The sequence below is a fragment of the Nelumbo lutea genome, chromosome 2 (assembly GCF_056320005.1).
Source record: "Nelumbo lutea isolate HS-2025 chromosome 2, American lotus-T2T, whole genome shotgun sequence".
In the NCBI taxonomy this organism is placed as follows: Eukaryota; Viridiplantae; Streptophyta; class Magnoliopsida; order Proteales; family Nelumbonaceae; genus Nelumbo; species Nelumbo lutea.
This window is the reverse complement of record NC_142685.1, coordinates 110949767-110969799: the sequence shown is the minus strand read 5'-3', so window position 1 is coordinate 110969799 and position 20033 is coordinate 110949767. Positions and strand designations below refer to the sequence as shown.

At 37.6% G+C, this 20033-nt stretch overlaps 1 protein-coding gene across 1 annotated transcript in view; it reads right to left on the bottom strand.

Moving 5' to 3' along the window:
• LOC148872784 (callose synthase 3-like) overlaps positions 1–19785 on the bottom strand; it is a 50996-nt gene extending 31211 nt beyond the window's left edge. The window contains exons 1-14 of the mRNA XM_088968643.1: positions 19583–19785; positions 19416–19459; positions 18984–19207; positions 14797–14897; positions 13620–13744; positions 13431–13524; positions 13028–13138; positions 12776–12892; positions 12522–12614; positions 12320–12411; positions 12013–12139; positions 3411–3548; positions 3218–3294; positions 3036–3135 (exon numbers count right to left, since the gene is read on the bottom strand). Of these exons, the coding sequence (XP_088824769.1) occupies positions 3036–3135; positions 3218–3294; positions 3411–3548; positions 12013–12139; positions 12320–12411; positions 12522–12614; positions 12776–12892; positions 13028–13138; positions 13431–13524; positions 13620–13744; positions 14797–14897; positions 18984–19167 (1359 nt within the window). The 5' untranslated portion in view covers positions 19168–19207; positions 19416–19459; positions 19583–19785. The remainder of the gene's footprint in view (positions 1–3035; positions 3136–3217; positions 3295–3410; positions 3549–12012; positions 12140–12319; positions 12412–12521; positions 12615–12775; positions 12893–13027; positions 13139–13430; positions 13525–13619; positions 13745–14796; positions 14898–18983; positions 19208–19415; positions 19460–19582) is intronic.
• Between the last annotated feature and the right edge of the window lie 248 nt (positions 19786–20033).

The following is a 20033-nucleotide window of genomic DNA, read 5'->3' as shown; positions in this document are numbered from 1 at the left end:
AAGAATTTAAGACCCTAACATGGACTTGTTTGGGCTGGCCTTGAGGGGCGTAGCACGGGGTCTGGGGCGGCGGAGCCCCCGGCCTAGCAGCCAGACTCAAAAAAAGGGAAAAAGCGACAATTTTTCAAAGGCACACGCCTGGGCTAAAGCACAAGAAGCACCAGGCGTGCGCCTTTTGAATGGGCTGTGCCTAGGACCTGGGCGAGGCACCTGCCCCAAAATGTGCCTTGCCTATGCGCCTAGGTGCGCCTTTTAAATCACTGGCCTAAACAAGAGTTGTATACTCTTTCTCTTTTCATGTACTCTTAACCTCTTATTACCTCAACAAAGTAATTGTTATCAATTAAAAAATAAATAATTAAATCTTTATTATTGTAAAAGGAACAGGATCAGGAAAGGTACAGCATAGTTGAGATGAAGCGTAGTTAAAATGGGTCAAAAAAGCACCTCAAGTATGACAAAAGAAATATCTACATATCCAACAATGAGTGTTAGTATTGAAACTAGAAGTGTGCAATTGATCCATAAAAAATAAGATTATAAAAAATGGGTTGTACAAGGCCACACACATAAAAGATGTGATCATCAACACTCCATGCATTTTTTTAAAGATAAATAAAGAAGAAAATTTATTCATAAAGAAAGAAAGATACAACATCAAGATGACAAGGAATCACCCAACAACATAACAACCTAATACACCAAAATTCAGCAGCAAAATTTTCTTAACTAAGGCCTTCAAATTCTGGAAGAAGTAAAAACCAGGAGACAATCCTTGAAATGAACACAGCCCCTAACTCTTCAATGCTTTTCATTTTAACTTCGGATTCTCTAATTTTTTCATTCCACACCTCCCAGCACACAGCTAAGGGAATACAACACCAGATAATTTTCCTTTCGCTTTCTGCACTTTTTACCAGCAACCAAATATCTCATCATAATAATAAGGGACCCACCCAGCCATGTTAAACGGCTTGAAATGTAGGCCCATATACTCCTTCCACTCATTGCCGATGTTCATGCAGCTGCATGAAATCCCTCCAATTCCTCCAACATCAGATCTTTCTTCCTAACCACATGAGGCCCATAAACATTTGGTACAAGACCTTTTGAAGAAGAAAAGACATGTTCCAGCACCACTGAGATGGAAAATTTTCCAATAAAGAGGCCAACTTTGTTCAGCACCCCTGAATCCCAAATAGAGATCAACACCACTGACATACTTTCAGAACCCAATGCCACGCAAACCCTATTCCTTGAGAGCCATATTTCACTTAAAATTCTGAAATCAGCCTCCAACCTTATTTCTTGTAATACTAACATGTCAATTTTATAATTGTAGAAAGATTTGAAAAGAAATTGGCCTCCTGGAAAGCAAAGTTTCTTATGGAGGCAAGTTTACCCTGGTGAAAAGTCTATTATCCTCTCTCCCGATGTATCTGTCATCTTTGTACCCAATTCCGGCAGGAATGGCTGCTATCATCGAAAAGAAGATGACGGACTTCCTCTGGAAAGGCTGGAAAGAGGAGAAGTACCACTTGGTAAACTGGAACAAGGTCTGTCAGCCCAAATCTTTAGAGGGCCCTTGGGGCTTCGAAGGGTGAAAAGCATCAATTCTGCAATGCTAGGGAAGTGATTTTGGAGATTTGGGGAGAGCCAAGCTGGGCTGTGGAAAAGGGTGGTGCAGGCCAAGTACGGTGATAGAAATTTTGGATGGGATCCAGAAGTTTCAAATCAACTGATGGGGGTTCAGCTTGGAAAGGTATTGAAAAGGCCTATCACCTGTTTGCAAAAGGTGTGATATTCATGGTAGGAAACGGACAGACAGTCAAATTTTGGTGTGGGGAAAGGCCTTTGTACAAAATGTTCCCTGCTTTGTTTAAAGTTGCAGTAAACAAAGAAGCCAAGGTTGCTGAAAGCTTGCAAATCCAAGATGGTAGCTTGGTACGGATCCCACAACTGAGGAGGAATCTAAATGATTGGGAAGTGGATGAGAGGATGGAACTACTGGAACTCCTTTATAGTACACAGGTGGAGTCAGTGAGGTCTGACAGTAGAACTGGAAGTGGGAGAAATCTGGAAATTCCACAGTCAAATCTTTTTACAAGGCCTTAGACAGTGCAGAAGGGCAATCAGTCCCAACCCACACCAAGAAGTGTAAAAATGTGCCTTCAAAAGTATCTTTTTTGTCTGGGCAGCCTACCACAACAGAATACTTACAAGGGACAACCTCTCTCGGAAAGGTGCTGTACTGGATTCAAATAGATGTGTTCTCTGTGAAGAACAACTGGAAACAGTCAATCACCTTTTACCGCATTGCAATTAGTCCTCAGAGATTTGGAACAGAATTTCACACTTGTTTGAAATTCTAAGTTGTTGCCCAGGATCAGTATAGAGGTTGGACTTAGTAAAGGGTTGGAGGGTGCATGGTCTCAGTAAAAGAGGAAAATTAATTTGGTATTTAACCCAAGCAGTGTATTTTAGTGTCTATGGCAACAAAGAAACGCTTGGGCCATCAAGAGCAATATAAGTTCTGCTGACTCCACTTTTCCAAAAAATGTGGGGAAGATGTTTTCTTGGTTGTCTGGTGACAATCTGTTTAGTGGTGTAGGTTTTGAATCCTTTTTTTGTACGTGATAAGCTTCTTGTAAAGAAGGATGGGGATCAAGGTTAGAGGAAACAGTTTTTTCTTGTTTCCTTAGTGCATCATCTTGTTGTACATTTTTTGTTCATATTTAATACAATGATGCTTTACCTTCCCTCAAAAAAAAAAATTATAATCCCTGACAGAATACAATTGCACCTCCCTTCTCTTTAAAGACTAGTTAATCCTCTTACATTCCAGGTACAAATTATTTGACACCTACTCAACCTCCATTACTGCCTCAATCCTTTACTTGGCCTTTGATCTCAGTTCCTCCTTTTCCTTTTTCAACCAATAGCATGTGATTTTGTAGAGATATTAAAACAAAGAGAAAAGAAACACATCCATTATAGGAAAAAATAGCATAAGAACTAATAGAAAAATGGTTTACCTCATGATTTGCACCACTTCTAACTCTATGAACTGAAGGATCACAAAAGAAATCTGCATCAGCACGCATGGGCCATCCCAGCCGGAAACAATCAACAGACCTATAGTTTGTGAAGGGAAAATTGTTGATAAAGAATTACAAGAGAATTCAAAAAATCAATCCAAATGTTAGGATAAAAATACCAAAAGTATTCATTTAAATCATCATAATTCCTCCACTGTGAATGCTTTGACCTCCCCTTTTTGCTTTGTTCGGCTTCCTAGTGCAGAACAGATCGATCAGATACATCAGAAAAACATTATTTTTGGAATTTATTACATCAGAAATGAATTAATACAAAGTTAAGACTCCTAAAGAGCAAAGCATAGGTTGCACCTTTGCAATCACTTCATAAATTGGAGTTACAACTTTTCTCAAGAAAGCCTCTTCTTCACCTCCATAGGCCGGCTTCACATTCTCACCAGTCATAGGACTCACATTCCCAGCTAGCATGCCATAAAGTTCAAAAGCCATCTAAAGACAAAACATAAGCCATAATGACAAAAGAAATCAGATGACGAAATACGACAGATACAAGCAATATCCAAAAAGAACGATTTCACAAAAAAAAATGCATACTAAAAAAGATAGAGAAGAACACAAAGCAAGCGCCAAAGCAACATCATTACGAATTTCAGGACAATAACACAGCACCTAAGGGCCCCAGGATCCATTTATTTAACACCACAAGAGCATGGGGATAGGTGCAGGGATCATTTAATCTTCATTTCATTATAGACTTGTATCGGGTGCCATAAATAGTCTGTTTGATCAGTGATTTAAAAGGCACCTAGGCAAACAAGGGAGGTGAATTTTAGGTTATGTGCCTCACCTAGGTCCCAGGGGCAGCACTTTCAAATGTGTGTGTGCCTGTTGCGCCTAGTGTGTGCCTGTTGTGCTCTATGCTTCAGCCCAAGCGCGTACCTTTTGAAAACCTATGCATTTTTTTTCTGTTTGTTTGTGTTTGGCAGCTGGACTCCCCACATATGCTAATGGTGTTCATTCGTTCATCCTAAATTAAAGATATTTTTAAAAGACCCTGATATGCACTTCTTTGGGCTTGCCTCAAGGGGCTTGGTACAAGATGGCTCATAGAATCAAGAATGCATAATTTTTAACATCCCACTAGCCATTTGAAGTAACGCAAATGAGGAAAAAATAAAGAGATTAAGAGATTACATGCTTGAATATGTTTGAAGTATTTGCTTGATATTATATTTAAATTTTTATTTTAAATATGTTTTACATGTTATGTTTATGTATCTTAATTTGATATAATAGGTTTTTTCAAAGCATTTATTTTAAAATTTAAGTCTATATTTTCAATTAATAATATGTTTAATGAGATTAACATTTTACATTTTTTTATTTTTTGGCATTTTTTAGATTTTTCTTTGCAATTTCGCGCATTGCTTCAAAAAGGTGTGTGCCTCGCCTAGCGCCTTGGGCGCAAAATGGCTCCTATGCTTTTAAAATAGTGTTCCATAACAGAAGATGTGGCTACATTGAATGACTTATTGCTTGGATTTTAAGTTGGGAGAGTTCTAAAGAGGGTTGTGTCGGCCCACGAGCAGCACATGGGCTGTCGAACACATGATAAAGTGGGCCATATCAAGCTGACATATACCAATACAGAGAAAGAACAACTCATACTGAAAACAAGTCCACATTACAAGGTTGGAGATCTAGCACACCCCATAAATTCTCTAACAAATCAGATCTGCTGACTTGGAAAATTGAAAACAAGGTTGTAGCTCCTGCCTTGCTTTCTGAAAACTAATGGATCCCAAACAATTGCTGCTCCTCCTGAGAGCCCTGCCGCTTTAAGCACCCACCCACTCTCCTCCACTTTCACCCCAAATTTCATTCTACATGCTTAAATCAACGCTCTCCAACCTTGTTTCTTGCAAGAGAACCTCCTCTGATTTGTGGCTTCTAATCAAATTACTTAGCAGATCCCTTCTTCTTCCCTCCCTCGGGCCCCTAACATTCCAACTGAGAACCTCCATCCCCAACACTCCACCGTCCTATACCCTCCCAACTTCAAACCCTCCTCACTCATTCTCTTCCAAACCCTCCTCTTCCCCCTTCTTCATCCCACCCTTTATTTTTTTCTAAACTCTCCTTTTTTTCTCTTCTCCCTTCCTTTGTTAAAACTTCTCAAAGATTATCTTTGCAAATCCTTCCCCTACCCGAAATAACAGACCGAGAGAATTTCCTATCCCAACTTCCCTCTCAAACAACTTATTAATTTCCACTTCCTTATTTTGAATTAAATCTATATCCCTATGACCTACCTTTCTTTTTTCTTCAAAATTCTTCTCGTCCTTTATCCTTTCCCCTGCTTCTTCCGTTTATTGCTCTCCCTTTCCCTTCCCCACTTAGAAATAATTTCTCATCCCCTCCCTCCCACTCAACCCAACCAATGGGACGGTCTCCAAAGAAATAAATGAACTTACCTCTTTGATTCCAAGAAAAGATTTTCAGGTGTTATTGTTCACGCATTCTTCTAAGCCATCTTTTTTTTCCTCAAGCTTAGTTGGCTCTACCTCGACTCATCTGAGACCTGAATGTCTTGAAATTGGTTCAATGCAAGATCTAACTATGGAACAACGAGAGCTAACCGTTGCACCCTCAATCAGATAGCCTTCCACCTCAAGCACTTTGCCATTGTCACCTAAGATAGCATCATCCTCCGATCATTTTGTCTTCACTGCACTATCAATCCCCACTTGATTTTCAACCTTTAGGGCTCTCAAAGGAGAAGCAGCAGAACCTTCAAGATGAACCTTGGATCTGTTTCAATCTCGAACCAAAGTCTCATTTTCCACCACCAGTTCAAAGATTGGCTCCTTTCCTTCCACAATAAATACTTATTGGAGCACCTTGTGCTTCCTTACTTCAAAAACACCAATCTTCCTTCTGCTCTAGTACTTGGTTATCACCCAAATCCAATCATCTTCCTCATTTTTACACTTTGTGTCGTCCGCCTAGAAGACATTGAACCAAAGCCCTCCTTGTTCTTCTCAACATGGGAGTTGTATGGATCCTAATCCTAGATTTGAGGAGTCTATTGTGGGAAGTGGAAGTGGAAGCCAGAGTGAAGTGGAACTCCAGTCACTCCACAATCATTTTCACCACGACCAGCAGGCCCAATGGATCAATTTGTTTCATCTGAGCCATGGCAACAGACTTTAAATTCAAAATGGAAAAAAGATCAAAAAAACAAGTTGTTGATAGGGCTATTGGAAGATGCTTTTATGCCAATGCATTGTCTTTTAATTTGGAAAAAAATCCTTATTTCAAGAGCATGTGAGGCAATTGCAAATTTTGGTCCAGGTTATAAGCCTCCATCCACGCATGATCTTCGCACTAGGATCTTGAAAGAAGATGTGGAGAGTATAGATAAATTGATGGAGGAGTACAGAAAATCATGGAAAGACTATGGTTGCACAATTATGTCTGATGGATGGACTGATGGAAAAAATAGGTCCATTATCAATTTTCTGGTTAATAGTCCAGATGGGACAAGGTTTTTGAAATCTATTGATGCATCTGATTCAATTAAAGATGGTGAGCTTCTTTTTAAATGTCATGATGATGTTGTTGAGGAAGTGGGAGAGGATAATGTGGTTCAAGTAATCACAGATAATCATTCAAGTTATGTGCTTGCTGGAAAAAAGTTTATGGAAAGGAGGACAAAATTGTATTGGACCCCTTGTGTTGCACATTGTATAGATTTAATGTTAGAGTCCATTGGGAAAATGAAAGTTTTTAATGAAACAATTGAGAAGGCAAAGCAGGTCACAAAATTTACTTACCACCATGGAAGGGTTTTAAACTTGATGAGGAGTTTTACAAAAAATGAGAGTTTTTACGTCCAGCAATTACTCAGTTTGCCACTACTTACTTGACATTGCAAAGCATTTATAAACAAAAGCAACCTCTTCAATCGATGTTTGCTTCTGAAAAGTGGAATGAGAGACATTGGAGTAAGCATCCTATGGGTGTCAAGGCAAAACAAACTATAATGTTTGATAGCAGATTTTGAGCTCATGTGGCATTTTGTGTAAAGACCACTTTGCCAATAGTTGCAGTGTTGAGAGAAGTCGATTCTAAAGTAAGACCCTCAATGCCTTATTTATATGAAATGATGGATTCGACAAAGGAGCAAATTGCATTTGCTTGTGGTGGGATAGAGAAAATACATGCCTATTTAGAATAAGATTGATTAAAGATGGACCCCTCAACTTCATGTCCCTCTTCATGCAACAGGCTATTATTTAAACCCACAACTACGCTATGAGCCAAATTTTTCGAATGATCGTGAAGTAAGAAAGGGATTATTTGAATTCATGAAAAGGATGATTCCTAATAGGCATGAGTGTGCCCTAGCAAATTGCTAGTTGGATATGTATGACAAAGCACTAGGAGATTTTGGTTAACATGGCAAACGATACGAGGAAGAGGCAATCTCCTAGTAAGTGATTTATTAGTTTGATAATTAGTATGCAACTATGCATAATTCTTTTTTTTTTCTTTGGATATTTTAAAGCTTTACTAATGTCTTGTTAAATGATATTTTTGTAGCTGATTGGTGGGCACAGTTTGGAACTCAAACACTAGAGTTAACAAAATTTGCTATTCGAGTTTTGAGTCTTACATGGAGTGTTTCTGGTTGTGAAAGAAACTAGAGCACCTTCGAGCAGGTAATTATTTATTTTCTTGTTTACTTTTAAGGTTTTTATGAAATAGTCGTGTTTTTCTTGTTAATGTTTTTAATAATATATATTTCGCCTTGGTACTAGATACACACAAAAAAGAGAAACAAATTGGAGCAACAAAGGTTAAATGCTTTAGTTTTTGTGATGTATAATGTGAAGCTGAGGAAAAGAAACATGAAAAGGAGGGCAAGTGCAAGTATTGATCCCAATTTGACACAACATGTGGAGAAGGATGAATGGATTACTAAAATTGAGGATCCGGTTCTTCCAACTAATCCTTCTTGGGTGGATAATGATTCTTTGGGTCTTGAAATTGTCGCAGTTGAGGTGGTTGAAGATGCGGATACAAATTTAGTAGAGCCAACAGCCCCTACCAACAAAGAAGGATTAAGTGGAAGAAAGAGGGGCTCAAGTGATGGTGGCAACAATACATTTGACCGTAGAAATCAAAAGGCTCAAGCTACTGAATCTCAAAGTAAGTAACAATTAGTGTATATTGATTCTATTCATCTAGTGTCCAATTAATTTTTTAGTTGATGATTATTGAGTGAGGTGATAATTGCAATTGGATTTTGTTTGTAGGGACAAGGAAAGGGAAGAGTGTTGAACTAAATTTGATTGATGAGGATGAAGATGATGAAATAGGGAGAAATGAACCATGTGATGTAGATGCAACTCTTGAAGCAGATGATGATGCCTTTGTTATTCTAGAAGAAGATGATTTAGAATCTTTTGATTGAGTTTCAGCCCTTAGAGTTTTGTTTTTTTGTGATCTATGTTTCAACTTTCAAGAATTGTATTTCACATTTTCACTATGCTATATTGCGAGTTGGAGTTGAAACCTTGAGATTTAGAACTGAAATATTGATTGAAATTAAGTCATTTTAGTGTTATATATGTTTTTATGCTTAAAATATCTATTTTTTATTAGTATACCCACTATAATTATAAAAAAGAATACATAATTGAGGCTTACACCTCACGCCTCTAGGTAGTGGAATGCCTCACGCCTTCGCATTTTAAAACAATGGTTCAAAGAAAGTAAGGTTCTCCCATATTACACCTCACGCCCTTAGTCTTTTTCCTTTTTCCTCTTTTATGTTTTCTTCAAATTTATCAATTACCACTTAAAATGGTGGTCCCCATCCCTTTTATTTTGTAATTCCAAACCAGCTAATGCATGTTCCCCTCCTCTTTTACTCTTCCCCCCAATTGACTCTCGATCTCCCCCAAGTCCAAAATTCTTTCCCTTCACTTGTCTCTTCTCAATTTGAATCTTCAAATCCCCCGTGTTCACATTTGCCTTACTACTCGCAAAAGGATCCAACTCAGCATTTTCTTCCTCCACTCGTCCTTCCAACTTCCTCTTCTCTTTCGTCTCCTCTCATGCTCTAAATCCCAACCTACCCTCAACTCTCGAATTCCCTGGTTCTTCCTCCTTCCTCTGCTCCACTCCAGAAATTTTACCGTCCACCGAAGATGACTCTTCCCACCGAAAAGAGTCATCAACTCCTATTATTATTCTCAACTAATATCTCCTGCAAATTCCAAATTTATCTTTTTTAGAACATCAGCAAGGTCTTTAACTTCAACGAGAATCCTTTCCATGTCAAACTTCTCCTAGGATCTGTTTTTGTTGTCCAACCTCAGAAGCCTGCCACATGAAGAAGCAACCTCAAATGTGAGGATACTCCAAGCATGCAGAGGAATCCCCACAACTAAGTGTTTTAAAAGCGAAAGGCGTAAAAAAATGCAAGGGCCATTTTGTTCCCAAGGCGCAAGGCAAGGCACACACCTTTTCGAAAGGAACAAAATTGCAAAAAAAAAATCTAAAACATTAAAAAATTACAAAAAATTGCAAATTATTAAAATATATTAAAAACATTATTAATTAAAAACATGCAATTAAATTTTAAAATAAATGACTTAAAAACATATTATCTCAAATTAAAAAACATAAACATAACATGTAAAACATATTTAAAATGAAATTTAAAAATAAGGTAAAGCATAACATATAAAGCATATTCAAGCATATAAACTCTTAATCTCTTTATTTTTTTCCCAATTGCATTATTAATGTTAAACATTTTGCATCCCCTCGATGCAAGCCCAAACAAGTCCATATTAGGCCATTAAGGTCTTAAATTCTTAATCCCTTTACAAAAGAAAGCTTTTATAACTTTAGGTGTCTCTCAAAGAACCATTCAACCTAAAAGCCTAAGCTGTTAAGTGAGGTCCTTGAATAGGTTTTATTCACTAGCATGCCCCCTCACACAAAAGCCCATTGGGCTTGAAGTGTGGATAGCACAAGCCCACACATACCTTGTGCTGAAACTTAATTAATTATAATGGGGGTGATGAGAATCAAACAATAGACCACTTGGTCAAAATGGCTCTGATACCATCTCAAAGAACCCTTCAACCTAAAAGCGTAAGCTGTTAAGTGAGGTCCTTGAATTGGTTTTATTCACTAACAGTGTCCTTTAAAGATAACTTTTACTAGGATGAATGAACAAGCAACATTAGCGAATTCGGAGCTTTGGTGAGCAAGCGAATACATAGACTTCCAAAAAAACAGAAAAATGCACAGATTTTCGAAAGGCACACACCTGGGCTGAAACTCAAGGGCACTAGGTGTGCACCTTTTGAAGATACTCTACTTGGGACCTAAAATGTGCCTCGCCAATGCACCTAGGCTCACCTTTTAAATCACTACCACAACCCCAATCCACATTGTGTATTTCACTCTCCCCGCCTTCTGCTCTCCAGCCACTAGAAACATCAACCCCCACGACTCCAATCTCATGTCAAAATTCCCTCTACTTTGTTTGCTCCACTTCCAATGCCTATTCTGCAAACTCTTTGCTTTGAAACATGAATAGCAACAGCTCCGCATTCAGCTTCCTCACTCCCATCACCTTTTCTCTTCCCCATTCTACCATCGCCCAAGTTTCGAACTCTTTTGTCTCCACCTCTCTATCTACTACTCTTCCCACTAAGCTTGTGTGAAGGACTTTCATCCTCTCCTCCATCTTACTTGCCTTCCTCACATTCACCACAATTTTCTTCACTTTCATCTTACCTACCTTCTATGTATATATACTCAATAATATTTTATTTTGATCAATTAATAAGATTTTATTAAAGAGAGATCAAGATGATAAGTCAATGCAGGCTACCCGTGGAGAGGCGCGAGTTGCTACCTCCTAAACAACAAAACAGTATTACATCAGACAAAAAAGCAAAAATTGCAAAGCTGCCGGAAATAATTGTTCCCTTAAGGCCCCTTGCTTAGCTAATCCATCCGCTATGGTATTAGTTGTTCTACCCACCCAATGTGAGGTACCAGGCATATTCCTTGGAAACCAATTAACTTTCTTCAAAAGGTCCATGTATCACCAAATAACTGAACTTGGATTTTTCAGCCATACCACAACAACTTAGGAATCTCTACAATCTGAATACCTTGTACAGCCACTAAAAGCTCAGCTCTATCAATGGGGCCTGAGAACAAGGCTAAAATGTTGTTGTCTTTATCCCTCAGCACCCCTTTAGAAGGAAGCACCCACACTGCTAGTGTCCTATTCTTCCCGGTACGGTTGTTAACCACAACTATCCAGTTCCTCCGAATATCATTAAAAGGAGTCCAGAGATCTTAACCAATGGATTGCCCTAGTTAAAATGCATTCCTATACGCATATAGAAATGTATGTATATAAATAAATACATATATAAATATACACACACACATATATATAGATACTTCCATATATAGACTGCATTTACCTTCAAACACACATATATGTATATATAGATACTTCCATTACCATATATAGACTGCACTTGCCAAGTCAATAATTTAACCATGCAAGATAAGGGGTTATATAAGCTGTATAAAGAGAATAGGTGAAATAGTGCTACACAATTTTATAAGGTGTAACACACTCCTTGTTCCAAAGAATTGAAAGGAACTGTCTAAACAAGGGCAGCCCAGGGCATGAGGCCCCTGCCAATGCAGGGTCTGGGACTGACTGTCTACTTATACAAAATACAACTTCCCATTCAAAGATATTCCTCCACACAAGGGTACATGAAAGGGAGTTCTCACCACTTTCAAGAGACAAAACCGTTATCACATAAGTTCAGCAAAAAGGTACCTTAACCAAACATCTAACAACTCAACATCAAGGAAAGTGCTATTGAAGACATACATGATGGTAGATGTAGCAAAGACACTCTGGCATGAATCTCAAGTTTGCAGCTTCTCCCCATATAAGAAGGTAAAGACCCATATATAATAGTTTACGCTGCTGTACTTCCTGTTGTATAGTTGGCAACCTGAAAGGGTACAGGAATTACAAAATGAATAAGAGGAAGCAAAGGAAGAGTAATCAAATCAGGATAAGCAAGTCAACAAGAGAAACAAAAAAGGTAGCCAAAGGCAGTAATAACAAAAAAGGTACAGCAAAAATTATTCGTAAATGAACACAATAAGCTATAGAACATATGAAGACTCACCAAAGACTACTCTTCCTATTCAAATACTTGCACCACTTCTTATAGTTCTTAAAAAGCTTTTTCATGACATCCGTCAGTGCACGCTCATCCAACTAAGATGAAAAATAAAATCATAACTTGGCAAATGCGAACAAACAGTATTGAAGCAAAAAAAAAAAGAAAAAGAAAGGACCGTGAGAATATTAATTAGAAAAATAAAAACCTTGGGTTGTTGATCAGGTTTTGGGAACTGCCGTATGTGCACATTCGCAAGCAACAAAATTAGGTGCTCCCTTTGATTAGCCACATTATCCTTCTGCAATAATGAATTGAAGCAAATAAAACAAGCCAAAAGACAAGACATTTAAGTGGCTATTATCAGCCACTCACTACAGAACGGATTTCAAATCCCACAAGCTAACAGGAATCAAATGTTTTGAGGAAGGGTGAGATGATTTCAATACTTAGTAAACTCACCTGGAATCCAAACATTGACTGAAGCCAATCAAGAATGTCCTCATCTACTTTTTTCTTGTAATCCCTAGGCCAAGGCAGGCCCCTGGTGTTACGGAGTGCAAAAACAGCAGCTCGAATCTTCAATTGAAGCAAGGAAACATATTACTTCAACCATACGGGGAAGAAAAGGCGAGATCTAAAGTAACGCATAACAATAACCAGAAAATACAAAAAAAATGGAAAATAAACAAAACAGGACAGCTGAAAACAAACCTCAGGATATTTCATAATAGCCTGATTTGCACTATCAGGATCAAGAGGAAGAATGTTATAGGGGACATATATCTCAGTTTTTTCAGCAACCTTATTATGAGCTTCCAAAATCTACATAGAAGGTCAACTAATAATTAGCAATCATATATTTGAGATAACAACAACCAACACAGTAGTCTTCACTAAAAGTATATTGTACATACAAGTTAAACCAATAAGAAAATCACGCTGAACAAGGTTTGATTGGCAGGCAAAAGGGCTAGACAATAGGGGGAGGGGGTAGCTCTCCCCCAATTCCTCATGAACGTGGTATTCAATCCCAAGTCTCCACTACAACCAGTTAGAGGCCCTACCAAAAGGACCTTCAAGTCTTCACAAGTCAATAATTATAATCCCACTTTACCTCGTGATCAACTTCAACAGATTGTGTAAGATTAACAGCTTTCAGAACTTCGAAAAGGACAGCAGCAGTTTGGTATGCCTTGGTAAGTTGTGCACTGAGAAAATTAAAAATTAAATATCAACTACAATATCAAAAAGTGCCACACTTTCAAGAGAATCACTAGAGCAGAATCAAAATATGTGAACTCACCGATCAGCTTTGTCAGCAGCATTGTGCAATGCCTGGATGTATTTTTTGTAGTAGTGCTGATAAAAGCTCTGCATTTCACGTGCATCACTTTTCTTTACCCTTCCCATTAGAGTTGGATCATTCTCCTGATATTATTAAAGGAACCAATCAAGGAAAGGAAACAAAGGTTAACAAAGCAAACAATTACATGATGGAAGGATCCATTTTCAATAAACATCAAGGATCCATTTTAAAGATTGTGGAACTCAACAAAAAAAAAAAAATCTATTGGATCTATCAAAAGGGCATGGTGTGATTCAAAGCGTTAGTTGCCACATGCATGGTGGAGAAAAAAGGTAAATTATTTTTAGAGGGGATTGTACAGGTGATAACTACTTGGACAACTGTCAACATCAACAGCCCATGGATACTGCTGTCTGCCAGATGATAAGAGAAAGAAAACAAAAGAAGAGAAGAGAAAAATAATAATATAAGCCAATAATGAGTATGCAGGCACCCCACACACTTCCTATATCAGTGTTCTAAAAGAGGGATGAAAAGAAAGAAATACCACTGCACCCTGCAACTCAAATTTACAACACTCCTAAAGTGGGCTCAAAAATGCCATACAAGCATTCCAACTAGACAATACTCATTGTAGCATTGTCCTTTCTCTTCCTTATCAAGAATGAAACATAATTAAAAGATAATGGTTCCCCCATCCACAGAATTTTTGTGAAGATAAATAAAATATATATATATTAAAAGAAATAAGAAATATATAGAAAGGTGATAAGCAATCTCCTGGAGAGAATACATCCCAACTACAAAACCCAATACAAACAAACTCCCAATAGTACCCCCTTCATAAACACAAAAAACTGGCCCTTCATCCAAACTACCCTTACAAAAGCAGCCAAAATAGAACAACAAAAACTCAAATGAGAAGGAAAAAAGAAGAAATATCTCCAAAACAGGAAACCAAACAGTTGTCAGTTGTGACAAAAAATGTAATATAGATCAGATTGATTGATGGCACTATTTTTAACTATTTTTCATCAATACATCAAAAATATAAGGGATGAAATTAGCTTAAAAACAAACATACAGACAACCAACCAAAGGACAGATGAGGAACCATAAAGACAAAAGTATATATAATCAGCAAGCTATCATGCCAAGAAAATTTAGGGCTTACCCTTTCTAGACGTTGAAGAAGAGCAGTTTTAAATTGACGAACACCACGCCCACTAGATGTTGGATCCAACCTGTGGGCCTTCTCAAAGGCATAAAACCGACCTATCACAAGTTGCAGGATAGACATACTTTAGATTCCACATAACCAGAAAGAATGTTGAAGGATGTAGAAGGTACTACAACATAAGAATCACAGCAAATTAAATAACTAATAAAGCAATAAATAGAACAAAAAACAATAATGCAACTTAACAAGCAAAGGGAACAAATAGAAAAAACACTTCTCTAAGGATTATAGATAAAATCCTATGATAAGTAGAGAGAGTCAAAATAATCAAAATCAATCCATCCATCTAGATTCACGTTCAACTAGTTATACACCTCCCCCAATTAATTTTCTTTTTATTCATTTTTTCCTTTTACCCTACTCACCCTTCTGTGTAAGTCAAAGATCCCCTTCTATTCAAAACAACCACCCTCCCATCTTGCGACTCTACCACAAATACTCAAACCACTGCAGAGACATCTGCATATCCAGGAACTCCAAGACCCTCACCACCCACCACCCCTTCAGAATTTTCAGCCACCCCTAAGCTTTGTAACACAAAAAGTGTTTCTTGCAAATTTTCATATAGGTCTCATTTAAGTATCTAACAAGTTTTTCTCATTTCCATCTTAGCAAATTCTTCTTTTTCCAGAAATCAAATCTTCCGAGTCATCTCCAGGAATAGAGGATACCAACAATGATCTGGTCCTATGTTTTCCTCCTCTTATAAACTTATATATTTTCTGACCAAAATATTTTCAGCCCCCATTGAATCCAAACACTGAATTCCTGCCTCCCAATGAACATCAATATGTAAAGGTTTAGACAGAGACTGTCTAGAGCTCGATGATTCATTAAATCATCTCAAGGCTGATCAACCAACCATCAATTCTCAACTAAGAAACCATTTATAACAGGTAAAGTGACTGACCTGAATGACTTAATGATTTGTCTTGTAGGAAGTAAGATTAAAGGAGGTTGTCAGCTCCTTAATGGCTCAAGCTGAATTTGGATTAATTACCATGGCCTCTAATATTTTATTATTTAAACATATTATCCACTAAAAAACAAAATAACAAGTCATTCACTTCTGCCATTATCAAACAGCCACTAACATGTCGTCTTCTGACAGATGACAGGGCTTCCTCAACAACTTTCCTACCATATCTTTCAAAATTCAAACCAAGACATGCCATCCTGCATAAACCCCATGTGAATAAAAACCTTATTTGCAATAACATCTTGATCGTAACTTGCTCAGTCACTACTTAGACACCTGAAACAGTAGTCACCTTATCAACAACAACCAACCCTTGACGGGGCTTCCTCGACAGCTTTCCTACCATATCTTTCAAAATTCAAACCAAGAAATGCCATCCTGCATAAACCCCATGTGAATAAAAACCTTATTTGCAATAACATCTTGATCTTAACTTGCTCAGTCACTACTTAGACACCTGTAACAGTAGCCACCTTATCAACAACAACCAACCCTTGATAAAAATGAGCCTCACAAACCTCATCACAATGAGAAAAACACCCCCTCCATCACCTCACCCAATCTTGTATCTTCCTCAACCAAAATAACATACTTCTCTTCATCAGGCTCACCTTGGATTGGAACCTTTGTTTCTAACATCAATGCCTGCACTTCTTAACTGTACAGCTTTGCAAACAAAAGTTCTCCTTTTAAAAGGATTCTCTTTTTCTACAAAAATTAGATCATTTCATTCTTTAGATGATTGGTGCGATACACTTTGCTCACATCTGTGGTAGAAGACTCCCATCCACCAAATCAATCATCCTCCTAAAAGCTGGCACCTTATCACTATGTAGATGAAGTGTTTGCTGTTAAACTGAGAGAAAATAATTGAGACAAAAAAGAAAACATAACTAGATAATAGCTAGTCGACCTGCAGTAAGTAAGAACACCACCTGGCCCTTCAGGATAAAAAACAATAAAATTCCACCCATTACAAATATTGTGAAATTGAAACCACCTATCAAATTCCCCAAAGGTGGATATCCTGTCAATAATGTTTTAAATATGTCAATCAAAACCTGATTCACACACTATGTGCTCTCAAAGATCATGCCATTCTGTTATTTTCAAATGTTCAAGCAAGTAGCGTAGAGAGTTAAAGCCCATAAGATCCCCCCACCCCCATCTTAAAAAAGCCTTTAGAGGGCTAGTGCTCCACCAGATTCCAGATCAAGAGGAATGACTCATTGGTAACCAAAAACCCAGAGGAAATGCCACCAAAATTGACAGAGAGGGGGGGGGGGGGGGGAGAGAGAGAGAGAGAGACTGAATAATCAGGTGATAGATAGATTCAAAAAAAAATATTAAAAATAACCATGGCCCCTATCACCAGGATATAAAGGGTGTGTACCAAAACCATAGGAAATAGGATAGTCACCCATTAAAGCATCATAAAAGGGGATATCCTCAAAAACAGGCCCCTGGGATGAAAAAAATACAAACTCTATTTTTTGTAAATCTGCTATAACTTGCTTATCAGCATTTTTTTTTTTGAGTAAAGCTATGAACACATCATATTCCCACTCATCCAGGTTCCTCTGAAACAAAAGCAAAAACAAAAAAAAAACCCAAACAGCCTTACCAGCCACCATACATAGCCAAAAATTTACTGATAAATATAATGTAGCCAAAAGTAGTTGCCCTCTTGTCACTAGCTAGCAAAAAATAGTTGCTCCCCCTCCAAGGAAAAAAAAACAAAAACAAAACAAAACTTGTGAGGAGTTACTGGATTATGATTCTGTTAACTATAGTTTCTTCTCTTGTGCTTCTTTTTTCAGGTCCTTGCTTCTTTCTATACCACTTCTCCTCCTTTCCCTTTTTTAGTTTGGTGTTAGTTTGTTGACACAAAAATTGAGGCTTTTTGCTTAGTTTCTCTCTCAGGGATAAGGAAGGTCATATCTTAGCATTGTTTTCAGGCCCTATAGGCTTTGAGGAATCAACAAGGGCCAAACTCCTTGGTGTTCTACACTGAGCACAGAAAGCAAAAGAAATGAACTTGGAGAAGGCAATCATTGAAGGTGATTCTCAGGTGGCAGTGGGTTGGTTAGAAGACAAGAAGAAAGCAGTTTGGACTTTGGACACATAGAGAAGTTACAAAAAATATTAAATTGTTAACAAGAAAAAATTTGGTAAGAGCACAATGGGTACCAAGAGCTGCAAATGGGTTAGCTGATACTAGGAGTAACCAAGGGGTTAATGGGGATCAGTTGTATTGCACTCAATTGTTATTAGTTGTATTAGGAAGAGTCCATGGGAAGCTGAAATTGTACATATATTTTTGTTAATATTAATAAAATTTTGTTACTTGTCAAAAAAAAAAAAAAAGAAAAACGTCTGGTGGAAAATATCAACTAATAGTGATAATATTAGTTTCTAATTTGTTAATAGTTCTAAGTAGTTGTTCTATGATGATGGAATGGTCGCTTCTGCATCCTGAAATTGAAAACATGCATTATACAACTTTTGGTGCTGATTTTTACATATCAGTGTGTTGCTGGATCTTGTATAGTTATGTTTGAAAATAATTAGTGCTGTTGTTATTTCTATTAATTAAACTTTCATCTATTATTATCACATAAAATCGTGCAACCATCATCACTTGTAGAATTTCGATACCATCTTGGAAAAATATAATTTTCTATTAATGAATTCTGGATTGAACAAAATAGGCCTTACCATATGTACCACACTAGGAAAACGTTATATTTAAATGCATGTTAACAGCCTTACTACAAGCACTTTTAAAAATGAGTAACCACAAAGAAGAAATCAGAAAGTCGGGTCTCCTCTTGCTTACAACAGGTATTCAGTAACACCAAGACTATTACACGGAACTATGACATTTTAAGATTAAATAACTTGGAACCAAAAAGGGAACTTCGAAGATTAAAGAAACCAGCACAAACAGATGCTAATGTGCACTACAGAAGAAGATTATTCCGCCCAAAAGCATCAATGTAGAATATAAAAATATAAGTTTAGAGAAAAAAAATGGCAAACAAAAAGGGTGAGAAGAAAACGAATAACAGCACCAACGAAAAACAACACCTTGACAAAAGAATAACAAAAGTGAAAGTCCACAAATGCAAATGGGACTTACAGAGATAAGCAACCCTGGGATTAGTGGATTCAACCTCGTTGGCAACCCGAAGGATCGGCGCAATCTCAACAAGAGATGATGGCACAATTTCACTATCAAAGGCCGTCTCACCTAGATTTCCAGCGGTCTGAGTCCGCATAATCCGCCTTTGCGGCTGCTGCTCAGACCCCCTTCTAGAAGACATTTTGGAACCCTAAACAACACACCAAAGCGCTCTGTTTTCCCTGTAGCAGTCCAAGCAAAACAAAACTTATTTGAAACCCTAAGCACAACACAGCTATAAAAAAAGAAAAAAAAATAGAACAGAAGAAAGTGAAGCCAAAGCAACACAAAAACACTTCCGCTTCATTTCTCAGAGGAAACAAAATAAAGCAGAGCTGAAGTAGATTTTAAGCTGGAAAACGAGGATAAAGAAGAGATAAAGTAGATTACCAGTAGATGGACTAACTTATCAAGTAAAGCTTTCGAACCCGCATCTTGAACATGCAAGAAGAAAACAATGGTTCGATGATAAATCAGCACAAAATAAGTTCAAATCTCCATTAACGAGATGTTCACAGATCGCTGGCTAAAAAAATAAAGAGGAAAGGGCAACATACCAGTGAAAACAAACTCCCCAACTAAGCACAAGGAGTCAAGGAGAGAGAGAGATTGGCTGAAACTTTAAGCTACCTCTGACTACAGAGCAAAGGAATGTACATGCGTAAACCACACCAAATATACCTTGCATACCAGTGTTACCGAAACTCGAGTAGCATCAGACTACATTAGAACTAGGGTTAAAAGTTAAAACCTCAAACACAAACCTCAATCATCCATCAGGCCTTCTCTTTGTTATTGATCGGATTGGACCCCGCCTACTATACAGTGTTGATACTCGAGTTTCTTTATCATTCCTCTGTTATTCATCCGATACGTCGGTAAAGTTACGTGGATCTTGGCGTTAAAAAAGAGACGAGTTGTGCTCCAAAATTACGAATGTACCACTGACCCAAAAATGAATGTCGTGTGTTATACAATTACTAGAATACCCTTTCCGACGTACAAATG